General features: G+C 36.9%; 1 protein-coding gene across 13 annotated transcripts in view; it reads left to right on the plus strand.

Moving 5' to 3' along the window:
- Positions 1-20,303, plus strand: part of PNPLA7 (patatin like phospholipase domain containing 7) — a 326,954-nt gene that overhangs the window by 256,649 nt on the left and 50,002 nt on the right. For 12 of the 13 annotated variants that reach the window (XR_008917511.1, XR_008917518.1, XM_056823116.1 and 9 more), the window contains 4 exons: positions 2,116-2,179; positions 7,956-8,124; positions 9,860-10,042; positions 10,728-10,846. Coding sequence is in view for 10 of the 13 variants with exons in the window: in XM_056823116.1 (XP_056679094.1) it covers positions 2,116-2,179; positions 7,956-8,124; positions 9,860-10,042; positions 10,728-10,846 (535 nt within the window). In the remaining 3 variants the exon portion in view is untranslated. Of the gene's footprint in view, positions 1-2,115; positions 2,180-7,955; positions 8,125-9,859; positions 10,043-10,727; positions 10,847-20,303 lie in introns of those variants that run through there. The other variant, XR_008917520.1, reaches the window with a different exon arrangement.

Genomic DNA, 20,303 nt, shown 5'->3' on the forward strand with positions numbered 1-20,303 from the left:
CCCTCCCCTCTTCGCTCCCCCTCCTGTAGTTGACAAGCAATTTCACTCAATAATCTCTCTCTCTCTCTCTCTCTCTCTCTCTCTCTCTATATATATATATATATATATATAAAATTACAAAATAACATTTTTATTATTTTTTATTTATTATTATTTTATTACAAAAATGAAATATATATACACATATAAGTATATATAATTCATTTTTGTAATAAAGTAATCTTTTAAAGCCAAAACCCCAAATCATATGCTCATTTAAACAAGTGATAAATAATATGTTTTATTCTGGATTTCTATTCCCACAATTCTTTCTCTAGATGTGGATAGCATTCTTTCTTAAAAGTCCCTCAAAATCGTCCTAGATCACTGCATTGCTCTTTGTAGCAAAGTCAATTACATTTGATTGACCCACAATGTTTTAGTTACTGTGTATAATGTTCCGGTTCTATTTATTTCACTCCACATCAATTCATGGAGGTCATTCCAGTTTTTATAGAAATCTAGCAGCTTATCATTCCTTATAGCACAATAGTATTCTGTCACCACCATATGCCACAATTTGTTCAGCCATTCTCCAATTGAGGAACATCTCCATATTTTCCAATGTTTTTCCACTACAAAAAGCACAGCTATAAATGCTTTTGTACAAACAGAACCTTTTCCATTTTTTTTATCTATTTGGGATACAAACCTAGCAGTGGTATTGCTGGATCAAAAGGCATGCATTCTTTTAAAGCCCTTTGGGCATAATTCCAAATTGCCTTCCAGAATGGTTGGATCAATTCACAATTCCACCAACAATGCATTAGTGTCCCAATTTTGCATAGTGTCTCTTTTTAAAAAATATATTTTTAATTTTTGTCCCAATTACATGTGATAACAATTAAAAAAACAAACAAAGCCTTACCTTCAATCCTAGAATCAATACTGTGTATTGGTTCCAAGACTGAAAAGTGGTAAGGGCTAGGTGATGGGGATTAAGTGCCTTACCCAGGGTCATAGCTCGGAAGCATCTGAGGCTAGATTTAAACCCAGGACTTTTCATCTCTAGATCTGGCTCTCAATCCTCTTAGCCACCTAGTTTCCCCCAATAACTTTTAACATGTTTTCCAAAATTATGAGATCCAAATTCTCTCTCTCCCCTCCTTTTCTCCCTCCTCTATGAGATGGTATACAATTTAAACTAGGTTAGACATGTATGGTCGTGCAAAACAGATTTCCATATTGGTCATATTATGAGAAAATATATAAAACCAAAACTTCCAAATAAAAACAAACACAAATAAATAAAATGAAAAGTGGTATGCATTGATCTTCATTCAGACTTCATTAATTCTTTCTGTGGAGATAGCATTTTTCATCAGAAGCCCTTCAGAATTGTCTTGGATCATTGTATTGCTTAGAATAAATAGCTAAATCTTTCACAGTTGGTTATCATACAGTGTTACCATGTACAATGTTCTCCTGGGTCTGCATTAGTTCATCTGCATCAGGTCTTTCCAGCTTTTTCTGAAATCATCCTGCTTATAATTACTTATAGCACAGTAGTATTCCATTACAATCATATGCCACAGTTTGTTCAGCCATTCCCCCAATGATGAATATCCCTTTAGTTTCCAATTATTTGCCACTACAAAAAGAGCTACTATGAATATTTTTGTATAAATTGGTCCCTTCAAAAAAAATCTCTTAGAATACAGACCTAATAGTGGTATTGCTATATCAAATGTGGTATTCACGGTTTTAGAACCCTTTGGGCATAGTTCCAAATTGCTTTCTGGAATTTGTATATATGTATAAATCCAAAAAACATTCTAGAAAGCAATTTCTTTCTTTCTTTTTTCCTTCCTTCCTCCTTCCCTCCCTTTTTCCTTCTCTTTCTTTCTCTCTTTCTTTCTTTCCTTTCTTTTTTTCTTTCTTTTCATGACTAATGAAGGAATTGTTTTGCTTGAATATATATATATATATATATATATATGTTTTTTGTTTTTCTTGCCTTCTCCATGGGTAAGGTAATAGGAAGAGAGAATTCATAAAATAAGATGGGTATAGGTCTCTTCCTTTGCTTTTGTTATGGGCATTCAGAAAATATTAATGGATATTACTGTATTTCAGGCCCAGCCTTGCTATTGACCAGTGACAACATCAGATCCCATCTTGGAGTTGGTGCTTTGGACAGGTATGCCAGCCTTGAGTCTGTCTGACTTCTCAGCCAGTTAGTTTCAAATTCACAGGCTCATGGATTTACATTTGGAAATGAATGCAGAGATTACCTCCTAGACTCATAGATTTAGATCTTGAGTGGATCTCAGAGATCATCTCATCCAAACTCCTTATTTTATATATGAGGAAACTGAGGCCTAGAGAAGTAGAGTGACTTGTTTGACTCACTTTACAGAGAGGGTCACAGAGTCAGGAACCAAACCGAGGTCCTCAGCTTCCAAATCCAGCGTTCTTTTCATACAGCATAGCATTCCAGTTGTGATCAGGATTCTGAACTCTGAACTCTTAATTTTTTTTTATTTTAAAGAACACTTATTAACAGCTTAAAATAATATGTTTTTCAAAGTGGGTCTACTCTGTGAATTCCTTTTCCCTTTGCTGAGTTTATAAAAGCTGGGAGATTAATCCAAGTCCCCAATTTGTTGGCTCTTTAGCATTTCTTTTTCAATTGGGTTGTCAGATAACACTTGATTTGCACCAGGCTGGCACTTATATTCCTTCTTTGGTGTGTGGGTATTTGAAGAGAACAAATAGCAGCAGGAAAATAAAAGAGTTGATGAGCATAAAAAGGTTAGCTGGGATGTAGGCGGCCCAGGGAGAGCAGAGCAATGTGGAAGAGCTCACAGGCTCCAAGGACTGCTAGGTTTCCTATTAGTTCACATGATATTTGAATTCTCACTGTTTTCAAAATTCCAGAGTTGCCCTACATAAAGACCAATGTTCTGAATAGAAATCAAGCCATTAGTATCTTTTAGGACCTGATTTATTCCAGGTGGTTTCTCTAAAGCAAAATCTTGGAAAAATGTATTATCTCGGCCTTAGGAGTTGACCTTCAAGCCCATGGAAAGTCAAAGCAACTATAGGTGACATCATTTGTTTTTGTCCCTAGGCAAGTAGTTTCCTGTTCTCTGCCTTGGTTTTGCATTTGCAAAATAGATCACTTTACTGAAACTCATAGTGGATACTTTATTCATCCCTAAACTTTGGATTTATTTTTTTAACAATATTTTATTTGGTCATTTCAACATTATTCAGTGGAGACAAAGATCATTTTCTTTTCTGGATTTATTTTTAATTGTTCTTTTCTACCCTTTTATCCCCCCCAAATGACTTTGGGAGACAGGTAGTCTTCTATTGTAGGCCTAAGCAAGATTTATTCCTATACACTGTTATTTATTGGTATATTTTATCATAAATGCAATGTCTTTTTTAATCCCTTTCAGGTTGTTATGACCAAAATAAACTTACAACCTTATTATTGACATCCAGCCTTCTGGTGATGCATCTCTACATATTCAGCTAGACTTGGCTTTAGACAACACACATTTAAGTCTTTCATTAGGCCTATATTAAATCAGTGAACAATCATTTTTCAGTTCTTACTGTGTGTTGGGAACAGTGTTAAGTGCTGAAGATACAAAGACAAAAATGAGAGTCCCTGTTCTCAAGGACTTCACACATTTTATGAGGGAAGATGATATGTGCATGCAAAATAAATAGAGCATAAATTTTTGGGACAGGAGAGAAAGGAACTGGCAACTAAAGGGATAAGGAAAATCTTCACATGGAAGATGGTTCTCAAGCTGAGCTTTGAAGGAAACTAGATATTCAAAGAGAGCGAAGTGAAGAAGAGTACTCTAGTCTTAGGGGATGACCTATATAAAAATCAAGATAGATAGGATATCAAGAAGACCAGTTTGTCCAAACTCTAGATTCTTTTTTTAAATTAAGTTTATTTATTTAATTAGTTAATTTAGAATATTTTTCCATGGTTCCATGATTCATGTTCTTTCCCTCCCCTCCTCCCACCCCCTTCCCATAGCCAGCGAGCAATTCCCCTGGATTTTACATGTATCATTGATCAAGACCTATTTCCATATTATTAATATTTGCAATAGAGTAATTGTTTAGAGTCTACATCCCCAATTGTATCCCCATTGAACCATGTGATCAAGCACTTGTTTTTCTTCTGTGTTTCTACTTCCACACGAGCTCTAGATTCTTGTGAAATATAATAAGCCTATAATGATAGATTGGAACCACCTTGAGAAGAGCTTTAAATGCCAAGCCAAGGATATTGTATTTGATATTAGAGCTAATAGAAAATCACTAGAATTTTAAAAGTAGAGCTGTCTTCCATATACAACAATGTGATTTTGAACAAAGCCATAAAACTTTATTGAATTTCCAGATCCTTAAGTATAGTCATGCTGTGCCACCTTACTAAGAACAAAGCAAGTAGAAGTAGACCTATATTTTCCAATCTCTCTCCTTTCCTTAGTGATATAGACATTGCCTACCCTAGACCTATAGCTGATACTTTCCTCTTTGGGTAAGCAGATTTCTAAGGGTTTAGAAGAAAGGGGTAGAATAATCACATGGTCTAAATTGATAGGGTTTTTTTTACTACTTTTTAAAAATAGTATTTTTCCCAATTATATGTAGAAACAATCTTTGACACTTGTTTTCTGACATTTTTGCAATCCAAATTCTCTCTCTCTTCCTCAACTAGTCCCTCTTCTCTCCTTGGGATGGCAAGTAATCTAATATAGATTATACATTTCCTGTCATGCAATAACAATTTACATATTCATCATACTGTGAAAGGACAGTATATCATATACACAAGAAAAAAATCATGAAAAATAATATGCTTCAATCTGCATTCAGATTCTATCAGTTCCTTCTATGGCAGTAAATAGTCATTTTCACTGTGAGTCCTTTGGAGTTCCCATAGGCTAAATTGTTATGAAAGAAGTTGGCCCAGAATGAATGCCAGGTACTCAGTAATGAAATCCTGAAGACACAAAGGAAAGCAGTTCCAATGAGAAAGAAAATGGATACACAGGGAATATACCAAGCAATTTAGATTTTAAAAAAAAGATATAGAAGATTGTAGATAAAAAAGGATAAATGCAAAAAAGTGCCAGAGTCCTATAAAAATAATACCAAAGAGTGGTAAAGCTCAGAATGATCTAACAAGGCTTTGTTGGAGGTGGGGGCAGTTAGGGATAAAAGGGTGCTTTTTTAAGTTTGTTTTATTTTCAGTTCCATTTTCAATGCCTTCCACCTATTGGAAAGGCAAGAAATATAAAACACATGACAAATATGAAGCCAAGCAAAATAAATATCCAAATTAACCATGTTCTAAATAAATAAATAATCAAGAAAAAGAAGATATGCTTCAATCTGCATTGAATCTACCAGTTCTCTCTCAGAAGGTGGATTTTATGTTTGACAATGTATCTTTTCAAATTGTGGTTTGCTATTGTTTGTTTTTTTTTTAAACTAAATTGATATAAAAGGGAGGATCACAAAGAGATAGAGATCTGCCTCACTTAGATGGAACACTGATAACTAATAACAGAGAGAAGGCCAGGTTGCTCAAATTTTACTTTGTATCTATTTTCTGTACTAAGGAGAATGACCTTTGCCCTGGAAATGATAGAACAGAAATAAGTAGCAGAATTAATAACCAACATACCCAAGAAAGCATAGTTGCTTTTGATTAATTCAAGTTACCTAATCTAAATGAACTACTTTGATACTGAAAGAACTGGAATATGTGTTTATTAAATAGCTATCAGTGATATTTTTTCAGTTAAATTTCTCTTCATTATTATTTTAGTACTTAAATCAAATTTTATACAAACAAGGCAGAGAATGGAGATGATTTGAATTTCCAGTTGAATGGGAACCTTCTCTTGGTTTTGTGTTATTGAACAAGCTAGTGAATTTGTCTCTCATTCTGAATGAAAGAATTTAAAATCCTTATCCTTTCTGTTTCACTCAGGATGCTTTGGGACAGCTACAGCTTTCCTAATCACATGATAAAAACCCTCACAAAGATCAGAGGCAAGTCCTTTGGACTTCAGGATTCTCAAAAATTTGTGGTCAATTACAAAGTGTACTTGTTCTATACTGGAGGATCTCTCAGAGTCACATTAAACCATGAGGAAGGCAGGTCCTTCTTAGTTTATGGATCTTCTCCTTTATGGTGTCTCTCTGAAAGGAGGTTCAGCCAAGTGGGGACTCTGCAGTTATATCATAGAGTGTGCTTAGGGCAGGCCCTTTTCTGTGGCATGCATATGACCTATAAGGTTAATGAGCAGGCAACAAAAGAGCTGTCACTGATATTTGAAAGATTGTGGGAAAATGAGATAGTTATGACAAAATTGGAGAAGGGTGAATTCTTGGTTTTTTAAATAAAGGAAAAATAGTCTGTAAACTGTAGGTCAGTGAGCTTGATTTGAATTCCTAGAAAAATCTGGTAGCAGTGATTATAATAGTATAGCTTCTTCAAGAAGAGGTCATGCCAGACTAACTTCATCTATTTTATTAATGGATTAACTAGTAGATTTAAAGAATGTTGTTGATATAATTTACTTTGATTTTTAGAAGTTTTGATAAAGCATCTCATACTATTCTTGTTAAAATGATAATAAGATCTATACCAGACAATAGTACAATTAGATGGTTTCAGAATTGGTTGGATAACTGGAATCAAAAGATTGTTTTTAATGTTTCAGTGCCAACATAGTCAAATGTATTCAGTGGAATATTCCAGAAATCTGTGCTTGATCCTATTCTGTTTAATGTTTTTATCAGTGACTTGGATGAAGATAGAAGTAGTAAGCCCATCAAATTGGCAGATGACCCAAAGTGGATAAGAATAATTAACACACTGGAGTCAACAGTCAATCCAAAGAGATACTGACAATCTAAAAGATGATTCCATAGGCATAATGTCTTACACTTATAAATAAAATCATTTTCATAAGTATGGGGTAGGGAAACAGAGGGAAATTTTTTCTGAACAAAATATGGCATTTTAGTGTACTTCTAGCTCAACATGACTTATTTAGCAATGTAACATAGCAGCCACAGAAAAATCAATATATTCTTGTGTTTCATTAAGAGAGGCATAGTTCTCAGGAATATAGAGAGTAGTTCTCCACTGTACTCTGATCTTAGACCTCATCTGGAGTATAGTATTGTGTTCAATTTTGGTTTGCAGTCTGAAGGAATTATGTCTGTTTTTCCCGGAAAAGAGAAGGCTCCAGGCAGGAGTGGAGAGCATGAGAGCTGTCTTCAGTATTTGAATGTGGAGAGGGGATTACATTTGTTTTGTTTGGACCCAGAAGGCAGAACTCTAGGAGCAATGAATAGAAGCTAAAAAGAGGCCAATATAGGCTTGGTGTCAACAATATCTCCCCAACAATGAAAACTGTCCCAAAGTAGAATGGGTTTCTTGAGAAGAAGTGGTTAAGTTTCCCCTCCTTAGAGGTCTTCCACTAGAGGCTGGATGCCCACTTGTTGAGTAGGTAGGTTATAGAGGAATTTCAATTTGTGTAGGGTTTAGATTAGATAGTCACTAAAGTCCCTTCCAACTCCCAAAGGCTGCAGTTCTGTGGTGTTTACCTCACTTGGAAAATACCTCAGCTCAGGAAAGTGCTCTTAAGACTGAAGAGGTTCTCTTCAAGAAGATTATTCTTGGACATAGCCCCTCCCAGAAAAAGCCACATCTACTGAACAAATGGGAAAGAATATTGATTTGATCAATTCTTCCATCTGACTGCCAACTTGAGGAGGCTATGGTGATTGAACACATATATGGGCTGGTCAACATTTTTGGTCTTTATGTATAATGTTCTGTCTTATTCAAAAAATGGCCTTTTAGAAGAAAACAGTTCAGTAAGCATTAACAAGGTCTTGCTTTCTGTATCTTCCAGTGTTCATGAATATAGATTATCCAGTTGGCTGGGACAGCAGGAAGACATCCACCGCATTGTTCTCTACCAGGCAGACACCACCTTGACTCCATGGACCCAGCGCTGTTTTCGGCAGGCAGATTGTATCCTGATTGTAGGGATGGGAGATCAAGAGCCCAGTGTAGGCGAGGTGAGAAGATAAGGTTTCTCTGGTATGAGAATATTGTTTAGCTGATTCTAAGTTATTGTAGCTTAATGTTGATTAAGTGCCCAAAGTGTCAGGTATTATGGAAAACAAGGGATGTGAAGGTTGTGGAAGAAGCAATGGTTTTGGAGTTAGATAATCTAGGTTCAAATCCTGATGCAAATCGCTGAACCTCCTTGGACCTCAGTTTCCTTATATATAAAATGAATGTGTTAGACATTAAATTCTGAGGTCTCTTCCAGCTCTGGACTTATGATCTTATAATCCTATTTCAGTAGAGTTTATTTCTAAAATGGACTTATCCTGAGGCCCTTCCCTTAATGGGGAGCTAGAAAGCTAATATTTCCTGCTGTATAACCTGCTGGACCATGTGTGCCTCACCCAAATTGAGTCTACTGCTTATTCTTTCTATAAAGTAGATATCTCTAGGCCAAGATCTTTTTGCTCCTTTGCCAAAGAAACCTCCCTCTCTGCTCCATCTCCCTACTTTGTGCTTCATCATTTTGTCTATACCTGTGAGATAGTTTCTCATTCTATTCTCAGTTCTTGGAAGCATTCTCCTTGTATGTATCCCTTTACCAAATGACAGATTGACTTCCTTTATGAAGTGGTAACGGTTTACAAAATTTTAAATGGTAGTTCCAAAGAGAGATTTATTATCTATCCCTTAGACTGTATAATAAGCTGATGAAAAAATGCAGTAGAATGAAAGGCAGAGGATATGTGATTTTGGGGAGGTTGGGGCTAGGAGGTAGGAATGATCATTTTCTTCTCCTGTCCATCACCACAATATCCTTTTGAGTCCCCAAGAAAGGTTGAAGAGTAAGTTTTCTCCCTATCTAACCTGATTAATAGCATAAAGTGTCTTAGATTTTTTTAGTAAATTATTTCTCCTGCCTTCTCCTTTTTCTGAACCCTACTTATAAGTTGTTATATAAGGCAGAGATATTGTCTTCCTGCTCAGTGTCTTTCTCAGGGCTAAACATATAGCATATAGCAAGTGCTCAGTAAAGACTAATTATTTAATGAAGTGTACAATCAGGAAAAGCCACAGAGCTAATGGTGGAATAAGGTGCTGGCCAGGGTTTGCCTGGTCTACCCAGGTCTCTTTTGCTATATGTTCATGTCTACTTGTCTAGGAAATCTCAGGCCTATCTCCTCTAATACGATCAGACCCTGCTAGAATAGTTAATTCTAACCATTCTGAAAAGTCATACTTGTAAGTCAGTGTATTAATTAAAAACAATACTAGACTTATCTTATTTTGGTACAGCACAAATCCTAGGCAAAAAGGTCTATCAAAGCTGTTCTGCTTAAAAAACATATGAGTCAGAGGCACAGGGGTTTAGATGGTCTCAAGGGGATATTTCCTTCTGGGTTGTAGGGAAAGCTGATGTGTATCTTTAGTTTAAAAAAATACTTGGTTTAGTCAGACCGGAAATAATTATCAGTAGATTCTTAATAGAAGGTATTTTACACAAGGAGTAATTTACCATCAGCTTGATATGGGTTCCCTGGCAATGTTCTGTTGTATAGAAAGTCTTTCTATAGCACACATAAAAATCTGAAACTATGCAGAGGAAATATATTAAGGTTTATAAACTGAAAGTTGACTATAGCTATTTGAGCATGTCCTATATTTTTGTCTTTATCTTAACCTGGGTCTATTAGACCTGAGCCTGGGGCAGAAGAGCTTCTGACTATATCTTCTATCCTTTAGCTGGAAAAGATGTTGGAGAACACAGCTGTTCGTGCTCAGAAGCAATTGGTTCTGCTTCACAAGGAGGATGGGCCAGATCCTTCCCGTACAGTTGAATGGCTTAACATGAGAAGCTGGTGTTCAGGCCACTTGCATCTTCGCTGTCCCCACCGGGTCTTTTCTCGAAAGTCCCCAGAAAAGTTGGTAAGAGTCAGAACAATCTAAATCTAGCTTCTTAATCTTTTGCTCCCCAAAATCTGGTAGTTGAAACTCCCGAATGCTACTTCTGATGACTCCAGTTATGTTTGGTAAGTAGGCCCTTGGGCAAGAGTTTCCCTAACCTAGGGGGCAGCTGGGTGGATCAATGGATTGAGAGCCAGGCCTAGAGATGGGAGGTCCTAGGTTCAAATCTGGCCTCAGACACTTCCTAGCTGTGTGACCCTGGGCAAGTCACTTGACCCCCATTGCCTAGCCCTTACCACTCTTCTGCCTTGGAGCCAATACACAGTATTGACTCCAAGACAGAAGGTAAGGGTTTTAAGAAGAAAAAAAAAGTTTCCCTAACCTATATCATGGAAATGATGGCACTTGGATTAGAAAGTTTCATGTTCACTGCCATTACAGTGAGGAGATTCTCTCCTTGGGACATTACACTTTTAGAGGCCAAGGTCATAGCACCATCTCTCATCAGCCCTGGTGGTTCCTCTAAGGCATAGACTAACTATATCTTACACTTAAACTTCTGATACACTGAGGAAGCAAGAAGAGAGACAGATTAATAGGGTATGACTATACAAATTAAGCACCTGGATCAGGGTTAGGGTTAGTCCTTTCATTCTAGAAGCTGCCCTATGCATTTAGTGAGATTTTTTTTCACTCCCTCTTATAGATGGAAATGTATGAACGTGTCTTCCAGAAGCCTCCTGACATACACTCTGACTTTTGCCGCCTAGCTCGAGTTTTGACTGGCAATGCTATTGCATTAGTGCTTGGAGGAGGAGGAGCAAGGTGAGTTCCTTTGACGTTCTGAGCTGAGCTTTGGAGGATTGTCTTTAGTCCTGGTAAACCATTGCTTTTCCTCATAGAACTTCACTCTCCCACCTTTTAGTTTCAAGATCAGATTCTTCCTTTAGGGAAAGGGGGATGAAATTGCCAAACAACTGTTCCTGTTCAGGACTTGTCTGGGGATTAGTTTTTGAATCATGGTTAAAAATCCCCTCGAGGTGCCTATGGGGCCTCTCACCTAGTGTACGTGCCAGGGAACAGGAGAGGAGTATCAATAACTAACCATTAGCGGGAGCTCTGTCAACGAATTCTTGGTTTTGTGGAAGTCTAGACAATAAGGAGAACTTTGATTTGTAGTACACTCTTCTGCTTCACAGTTCTGGCCTTCAGTAGTACCCTGAAAGTTTTTACATGTATCTCACAGGATTTTTTTAAATTGGGAATCTTTGAATCCCTTGGATCATTTTTTTTAAATGAAAAATTATCTCTTCATTCTCAGTGCAGGATAATTTTTTAGATTTAAAGGGATTTAGATTTAATGTTTCCTACTGTTAATATATCTCTGACTCTCACCTTTTCATTTAAGTTGTTTCTCTGAAGATATTAATGTATCTTGTTTTTATTTGTACTCCATGGGATCATCCATCCCTCGTTTTCAAAATATTGGTCGTTTTTTCCTGAGACTTTTTTACTTGAGTTGTTGCTACTTCTTATGTTTATTTAGAAAAAAGTGGAATCATGACACCTTAGTTGGTAGAGGTGGGATGATGAAGGAGAATGACTTTCTACTTGGAAGAGATTCATTATAACTATGTTCATTGATGGCACATTGCAGAGCATATTGCAGATATTTATTCTTGAATGATGATAATATTAATCATAATATTGCTTACATATATTTAGCATTTCCAGTTTACAAATACTTTTACATACATTCTCAAATTTGATCTTTGCAATGACTCTATGAGGCAGGCAGGGATTATAATTATTGTTGAGGAAGCTAAGAACCAGAAAGGTTAAGTGAGTCCTTATACAGTCATCTGATTTCATATTCAAGTGTTCTTTCTCATATAGCATTCTAGGAACAAATGCAGCTAGTGGTTATAACTTAATGCAAAATAACTTTATATATCTTTTGCTAGGATAGAAGCTCTCAGAGCATTGACTAAAAGCCTAGAAAGCATCATACCTAATGTCAACAAATTTACTTTCAGCAAGCATTTTATGTGTTTATGTGGACAAAAAATTGTGTGGTTGAAAAGAAAGATGATAAATAACAATGTTGCCTCATCTTCAAAAGTTTATAATCTAATAGGGAGATACAAAATGAGCAAAAATAAGTCTGAGATAAGAATGTGTGGCAAGAAAATGAAGGGAACAAAAGAGAAACCAGCAAAAATGCTCTTGAATATTTTAAACTGGGGAAGGAGAAAGAATGAGGAAAGGCTTTATGAAAAAGGTATCCCCTAAACTGAACTTTGAAGTAAGAGGATTTCAGTTATAGAAGTGAGAGAGAAGTACATTTAAGCCATGGAGAATAGACCACACAGATATATGGAGGCAACTGTTTCAGGGAATAGCTCTTAGAATCATTTAGCTGGAACATGGAGAATGTGAAGCAGAATAATGTGAAATAATACTGGGAAAGTGGTTTGAAGCCAAGTCATAGAGGCCCCTTTAACTATTTGGCCAACTTTAGAATTTTCAGTTTAGTCTCTAGTGAATAAAGAGATACTGAAGGTTTGGCAGACAGATCTGATAAGCCTTTTATATATACTCCAAAGACTGCACAGGATGCATTAGTTAGGGAAGAAAATGGATGCAAAGGTAAAAGGCTACTACAATTGAAAGTGTGGTATAGAATAGATAATACTGGAGTTAGAAATAGATAATCTGGGTTTGATTCCCAGCCCAACCATTCACTAGCTATGTGACCTTGGACAAATCACTTAACCTTTCTAAGTGTCAGTTTACTCATCTATAAAATGGGGATGATATCCTACCTGCCTCATAGAGTTGTGAGGAAAGTTTTGTAAGCTAAATGCATTATATAAATATAGGCTTCTATTATGTTATCCAGGTGATATATGAGGAGGTCTGAACTAAGTTGGTTAGCCATTAGATGGGGGAGGTGTGCAAGAGATATTATGGAGGCAGAATCAACAAGAATTGGTAGTTGGGTTGAATTTTGGTGATAAGCCAAATTCTTGACAAGCAAGAAGGAAGAGTAAAAGATATAGCATAGCCTGATAACATAATTTAGTTTCTTTCTCAAAATAGATAACTAAATGTCATTTCCAAGATAGAAGAGTGGTAAGGACTAGACAATTGTGGTTAAATGACTAGCGTAGGATCACACAGCTAGGAAATGACCTGGACCATATTTGAACCCAAATCTTCAGGCTTGACTCTCTATCCATTGAGCCACCTAAATGGCCTGATAATATAGTTTCTAGATAGCTAACTGGTTTCTAACCTGAGTGACTGGACAAGTGAGGTGTAATCAAAAGAAACCATAAAGTTGGGATGGTTATGAAGGAAGAGGATTAAATTATGTTTTGGACTTGTTGAATTTGAGATGGTGAGAAACAAACCTGAGAGAAGTACAACTGGTAGAGTGAGAGGAAGCATGAGAGTCTAGTTCTTTCCCACCATACCTCCTCAACAAAGATCTAGAGAATGCAAGAGACTGAATTCTGATTAAAAAAAAAAAGAAATTACAGTGAATCCAGAGTAGTATAAGGAGACAGAAAGGTCCACATATACTGGGGCTGGGACTTAGTAGGAACTTACAACAGCTATGTAAGGGAGCATTCTAGTACCAAGGGACTGACTGAGAGAAAGCTAAGAAAGGGCATCAGAAATAGATCCCAGAATTTTTTTTTAACAAACACTGAGTATGGGAATGGTTGCTATGTGGCAGCCCATTTTATCACCCAGGTTACAGATCTAGGTTAGAGAGGTGTCATGAGTATTGGCCTTAGCTGTATCCTAAGTAAGAAACAAATTCCAGAAGCAAATGATAGTTGTGTGGCTTTAATCCTAGAAACAGAGCACAGTGTCCAGATGAAAGAAGAACCAATTCCCCTAGGTCAGTCACTCTGAACCTGGAGAGCTTCCCATTGGCCCAGTAGGGACCAAGTCAAGAAGCAACCAAAAATAAAAATGACTCAGGAGGGCAATAAAAAGACCTTCCCCTAGATTAAAGCACTTTGGGAGAAATGAAAGCTTATAGGTCCCTAACTGGAGCTATGAAAGTAGCAGCAGGACATAAAAAGGGCAGAAGCTTAGGACAAATATCCCAACAAAAATGTGCAGAGCCTAGCACTAACATAAAATTCAAAGTCAAGCAGCAGACTGGAAGAATGAGTTAACAGCAAAAAAAAAAAAAAGAGCTCGACCATAAAGAACTATTATAGCAGTAAGGAAGCTCAAGATACAAACACAGAAAAAGAGAATGATTCAAAAATAAAACATAAATAAATGCAGCTTAAAAACAAGTCCAACAATAATTCCTAAAAGAGTTAAAGCATAGTCAAAGAAAGCTAAAACCAAAGCAAAAACAGAGGAAGAGTAATATGAAAAAAAGAATCACTAGCTTTGAAAAAGAAGTACAAAACCTAACTAAAGAAAAATAATTCCTTAAAAATTAGAATTGGCCAAATGGAAGCTAATGACACCATGTATTATCAGGAAATAAATAAAACAGAGCCAGAAGATTAGGAAAAAAGATAAAAGAAAATGTGAAATATAGGAAAAACTGACTTGGAAATAATTTAAGAATCAATGGGGGGTGGTGGCAGCTGGGTAGCTCAGTGGATTGAGAGCTAGCCCTAGAGATAGGAGGTCCTAGGTTCAAATCTGGCCTCAGACACTTCCCAGCTGTGTGACCCTGGGCAAGTCACTTGACACCCCCATTGCCTAGCCCTTACCACTCTTCTGCCTTGGAGCCAATACACAGTATTGACTCCAAGATGGAAGGTAAGGGTTTTAAAAAAAAAAAGAATCATTGGGCTATCTGAAAGCCATGAACCAAAAAAGAGCAAGCCTAGGCATTATATTTCAAGAAATCTTAAGACTAAATTACCCAGATATTTTAGAACCAGAGAGTAAAGTAGAAATTAAAACAGTTTACTAGTCACCTCATGAAAGAATCTTCAAAATGAAAACTCCCAGAGCTATTAAAGCCACAATTCAGAGCTCCCAAATCAAGGAGAAAACCACTACAAACAGCCAGAAAGAAAGAATTCCACCTCTGAGGAGACACAATCAGGATCAATATAAGATTTAGCAGCCTCCACTTCAAAAGAGAAGAGAGCTTGCAATAGGCTATTCCAGAAGACAGAATCTAAGCTTCTAGCTAAGGATGCTGATCAGATATTGAGCTATCTATCATATATCATATAGCAAATAATTGAAAATACAGTATTAGAGCTCAGGGGAAATAAGGCTAAACACAAATGTACACATATATTTTGATGAGGCATATGGAGGGCTATATAGACCTCCAAAAGAAAAGGTTAAAATTTTAGAATCTTAGGAAGTAGATAAGATTTCTAAGAGAAGAAATATGATAAAAAAAAATAGGACCTAGAATAAAATCTTGGGAGACACCCTCATTCAGGGAACAGAAAGAGAACCATTAAGCAGCAGAGGAGATCAGGGATGGATTAAACAGGGAAGAAGTAAGCCAGGCTATATATATTAAAAAAAAGCAAGATTACAGAAGTAAAAAAAAAAAGATAGAGTATCCTGGAAGAGTGAAATAGCTAATATTGTCAATTGCTGCAGAAAGGGGAATGAAGAGTGAGAAAATGCCTTTGGATCTGACAATTAAAGAAGTCATTGCTTTTTCTTCCACAAGGTAAAAAGGATGGTTTACTGAGGTAGAAGCTTAGAGGATATGGAGATGCCACCATCTTAGAGATAGGCAGCCAAGCTCCATACATCGCAGACTATGATTATTGTAAATGGGGCTTAAATCACCAGATGTAAGCAGGCAATCCACTCTAACCTTGGTTCCTGTGGCCTTTTCACATTCCCTAATCATCTGGTGACTTGGATATATAACAATGAGAGTTCAAGACTTGGGACCTTAGGTATCATTGCTGTTTCAATGAATAGGGAGTTTGGGGCCCTGTTCCTTTAGGATTAAGCATTTTCATTAAAAAAATTAGTATATTGTTAATAAAAAGAGGTAACCCAGGAGAGAGCAATGTCAGTAAATTGGTGGGATCTGAAACTATATTGCAGGAGAGATAAGGTCATGAAGAAAAAAAATCCAGGAATATAAACTGCTCCATTAGAAGTTTAGCAATGAAGAGGAGACATGATGCCTTGTATTATATTGGATAAGGCATTGAACTAGGTTCAGATCCCCATTTCAGATACTTAAAAGCTTTGTGATCATGAGTAACTCATTTAACCTCCCGAGGTCTTATTATTCTCATCTATAAAAGGAGGGTAATACTTTACCTGCCTTCAGGATTGTTAAGAGAAAAATGCTTTGCAAACAATAAAGTATTATATAAATATGGGTTCTTTTAGCTTGAGAGGAAGGTAGGGTAAAGCAAGGGTTTTTTGTCATTTCAGGTTTAGACTTTTTAATAATAAATGAATAAAGCCTTGAGAGACACCCTCACTTAGAGAACCAATTAGAGGACCAATTAAACAGCAGAAGATAGCAAAGTGAGATTACACAGGGAGGAAGTAAGCCAGAGAAGAACAAAATTACAGAAGCCAGAGGAAGAAAGTATCAGGAGGAGTAGAATAATCAATACTAGGAAATTAAGTGGTATAGTAGATAGTATTCTTTACTTAGAGATAGGAAATTGTCGTTTACTCATTTCAGTGGTGTCCAACTCTTCATGACCCCATTTGGTTTTTTCTTGGCAAACACATTGCAAATTGTTTGTCATTTCCTTCTTCAGCTCATTTTACAGATAAGGCCTTGACTGAAGCAGACAGGGTCAAATGACTTGCCCAGGATCACACAGCTATTAAGTGTCTGAGACTGAATTTGAACTTAGGAAGATGAATCTTCTGACCTCAGGCCCACCATTCTATTTACTGAGCCACCTAGATGCCCTAGAGTCAGGAAGACCTAAATTCAAATTCTGCCTTGCATACTAAGCATCTCATTTAGCCCCCAACTTCAGTTTGCTTATCTGCAAAATGAAGACAATCATAGCACCTACCTTGCAGATAGATTATTGTGAGGATCAAATGTGATAACATATATAAAATGCTTGGTGAATCTTAGAGCCCTAAACAAATGTTAGCTATTTATTTTTAAAATTGATTGGTTATACAAAAAAGCATTTTTATTTTATTTTTTATTTTTATAGTCATGCAAAACACACCTCCATATTGGTCATAGTTATAAAAGCAAACTCATACATAACCAAAACCCCCAAATAAAACCATAAAATACACTGATGTGAAAGGGGACTCCAACAGTTCTTTCTCGGGAGGTGAAGAGCAGTCCCCATCATAAGTCTTTCAGAATTGTCCCAGATCATTGCATTGCTGAGAGTGGTCAAGTTCTCACAGATAATCATCATATAATATTGCTATTACTGTGTACAATGTTTTCCTAGTTCTGCTTATTTCACTCTACATCAGTTACCACAGATCTTTCCAGTTTTTTCTGAAATCTTCTTGCTTATCATTTCTTATAGCACAATAGTATTTCATCACCAATGTGTACCACAATTTGTTCAGCCACTCCTCAATTGATGTACATCCCCACAATTTCCAATTCTTTGCCATTACAAAAAGAGCTGCTATAAACATTTTTGTACAAGTAGGTCCTTTCCCCTCTAAAAAAACATTTTAAAAGCATTTACCATGTACAAAGCATTGTGCTAAATGCTGGGAATACAGATATAAAAGCAGGGAACTCATATGGGAGGACACTATATACAGGAGGTTTCAACTACAAGAATGACCCAATGGTGCTTAGGGTTTAGTAACAAAGTAGATAATGATGCATCTTCTTTAATGATATTTCCATTGATAAAAATCATATTCATTAGGGACATTGAGTCATTTGATGGTGCCAAGGACTTTAGTGTAAGAACTTTTTTTTTCTGGGTCTTCAGTAGCTATGGTTGCTGAGGAAGCAGGGACTGTAGCACCTGAAGAGGTAGTAGCCAGGTCTCATTTCCTTAAGGTTGCTTCACTGGATAGTGTCTGGAAGGATGGAAGCAGGGCTAGTGGTTTGGGTGGATGATTCTATTTCCAGGGTTTGAGTGCCTACATATTGATTGTTTGAATTGTTCACTGATTGGTGTTCATGGTGGTAGGAATACTTCCCTAGATGATGGCTATGGGGGTTGGAGTGGAAGCAGAGCTGGTACCCTGAAGGTACCTATTCTTGGGCTTCTTGGGCACCAGGTGCTGAGCTAACTCCTTCTGGAAATTGCCACGCCCTCCTCCCCAGGATGCCTGGATGCTGTAGCCAGGTGGCTTGACTGTCTTGTTGGTAGCAGTTGGTGTTGATGGTGGCAAGGATTTTTGTCACCTTTCCATAAGTATATTCCTTGCCTATTGCCAGTAGTAAAGGAAAAGATGAAAATATGAGAGAAGAAATGCTTTATAAAACAAGGTCCAAGAAGCAGAAGCAAGTGTGATGAGATCAAGGGTACAAAAGCAAAAGAATTAACCTTGACAAGGGGAGAAGTCACCTCATTCTCTGGGAATAGAGAGGAGAGGTTGAGTAATGATTTAAAAAGCATTTAAGTTGAATAAACTCAGAGTGGATAGCATCAGTCTCAGGAAAGTAAAAATTTTCAAGGTTATCTGTTAAAAGAGGAAAGAATGAGGGTAGATTTGAGGTCTTAATTTCTGAATAGGCACTGAGATGAATGTGATTAAAGGGTCAATCAGATTTGAATTAAAAGTTCACTCTGTAGAAATGAAGGCTAAGTTAAAGTTAGTGAGCATGAATTTATACTAGTTCTTACAGTAGACATTAGAGTATAGTACAAACTCCTCAAGGACCAGGTTTGTTTGGATTGGGGCTTTGTATCCCCAGTTCTGAGTGCTGTAAGAGTTTAAATGGTTGACCTGTCATAAACTGTAGTGATTAAAATAGTGGAAGATTTAAATTGTTGTTGATAAAAGAGTGGATGAGTAAGTTGTGACCGCAGGAAATATGTTTTCACTACAGTGTCTTGTTTTTAAATCAAATATAATGTGGTCGCCAGGGAAATGTTCCTAATTATTAAAATATACCCAAGACAACTGGGTTTTATAGAGAATTTAATACACACAAATGAGGAATTAAAGAAAGAGAGAGAGAATAAGAAAAGAATAAGTATGAAGGGCCTTAAGCCAACATGGCCTAGACCTGAGTCTTAAGAGAGAGATCAGTCAGTTCTTAATCACTCACCACAAGATCTGTCCAAGCAAGAATATAGACATCAGTTCAGCCAGCCATCCTTCTCCATAGAGAGATTCTTCTGACTGTCCTCAAGAGCCTGTCTTAAGAGACTCTCCCAAAGAGACTCCTTAGAGACTGTTCTCACATTCCTGATCTAAGTACCTTCATTGTTTAAAGTGGGGAATGGTCTTAACCCAACCTTATGAAGTAGGGTCTGAGAATTTTTAAGGTTCACAGTGCTCAGGCACATAGTAGATGATTAATAAATACTTGCCAGATTGAAATAAAGAGGATCCTGGCATCTTCTTCTGGCTCTGTGAGTCAGGGAGAATGAGAGAAGGAGTAACCAGGAATGATGAAGACAGTGGTGCCAAAAAAAGGAAGGAATAAGAAAATTTTGAGGATGAAGGGGAAATTTTGTTAACAAGAGAATAATGATTCCAGAGAGCATACTGGATGGTGAAAGCAGAAGGAAGATAAGCTCTTGGTAGGGTAAGACTGGGGGTAGGGTGGAAAGGGCAATGAGGAAGAAGACAGGGCAGAAAAGGAGAAAGGAGCAACCATGTATTAATTACGTGCCAGGCATCATGCTAACCATTTTCCTAATATTACTCCATTTAATCCTCACAATAATCCTGTCAAGAAGGTGCTATCTCAATTTTACAGTTGAAGAAATTGAGGCAGTAGAGATTAAGTGATGTGCCCAGGATCTTAGTTACGAAGTGTCTGATGCTGAATTTGAACCCAGTACTTCATGACTTCAGCATTCTATCCACTGTGCTACCTAGCACTCTACTCCTTTGATAAGGGTGAACATATTAGAAGAGGTAACTCAGGAAAGGGATTTTTTTTTTAACTTAAGCAAAAGGCTGTTATGAAACAGAGATTTGGAGAGCATAAAGTTGGGATTTGCTGGCCATAGAACACAGAGAGGACTGAATAGGTAGAAGCTGATAGAATTACTCTAGCCTAAGGTTTTAATTAGAATATTAGTGTGATAGTTCCTTTGCCCATCAATAGGTGTACAGTTGACTTCTGTTCACTTGATTGTGACAAGAGAAGGTCAGTAGTTAT

Source organism: Monodelphis domestica, chromosome 1 (genome assembly GCF_027887165.1).
Source record: "Monodelphis domestica isolate mMonDom1 chromosome 1, mMonDom1.pri, whole genome shotgun sequence".
Classification (NCBI taxonomy): domain Eukaryota; kingdom Metazoa; phylum Chordata; class Mammalia; order Didelphimorphia; family Didelphidae; genus Monodelphis; species Monodelphis domestica.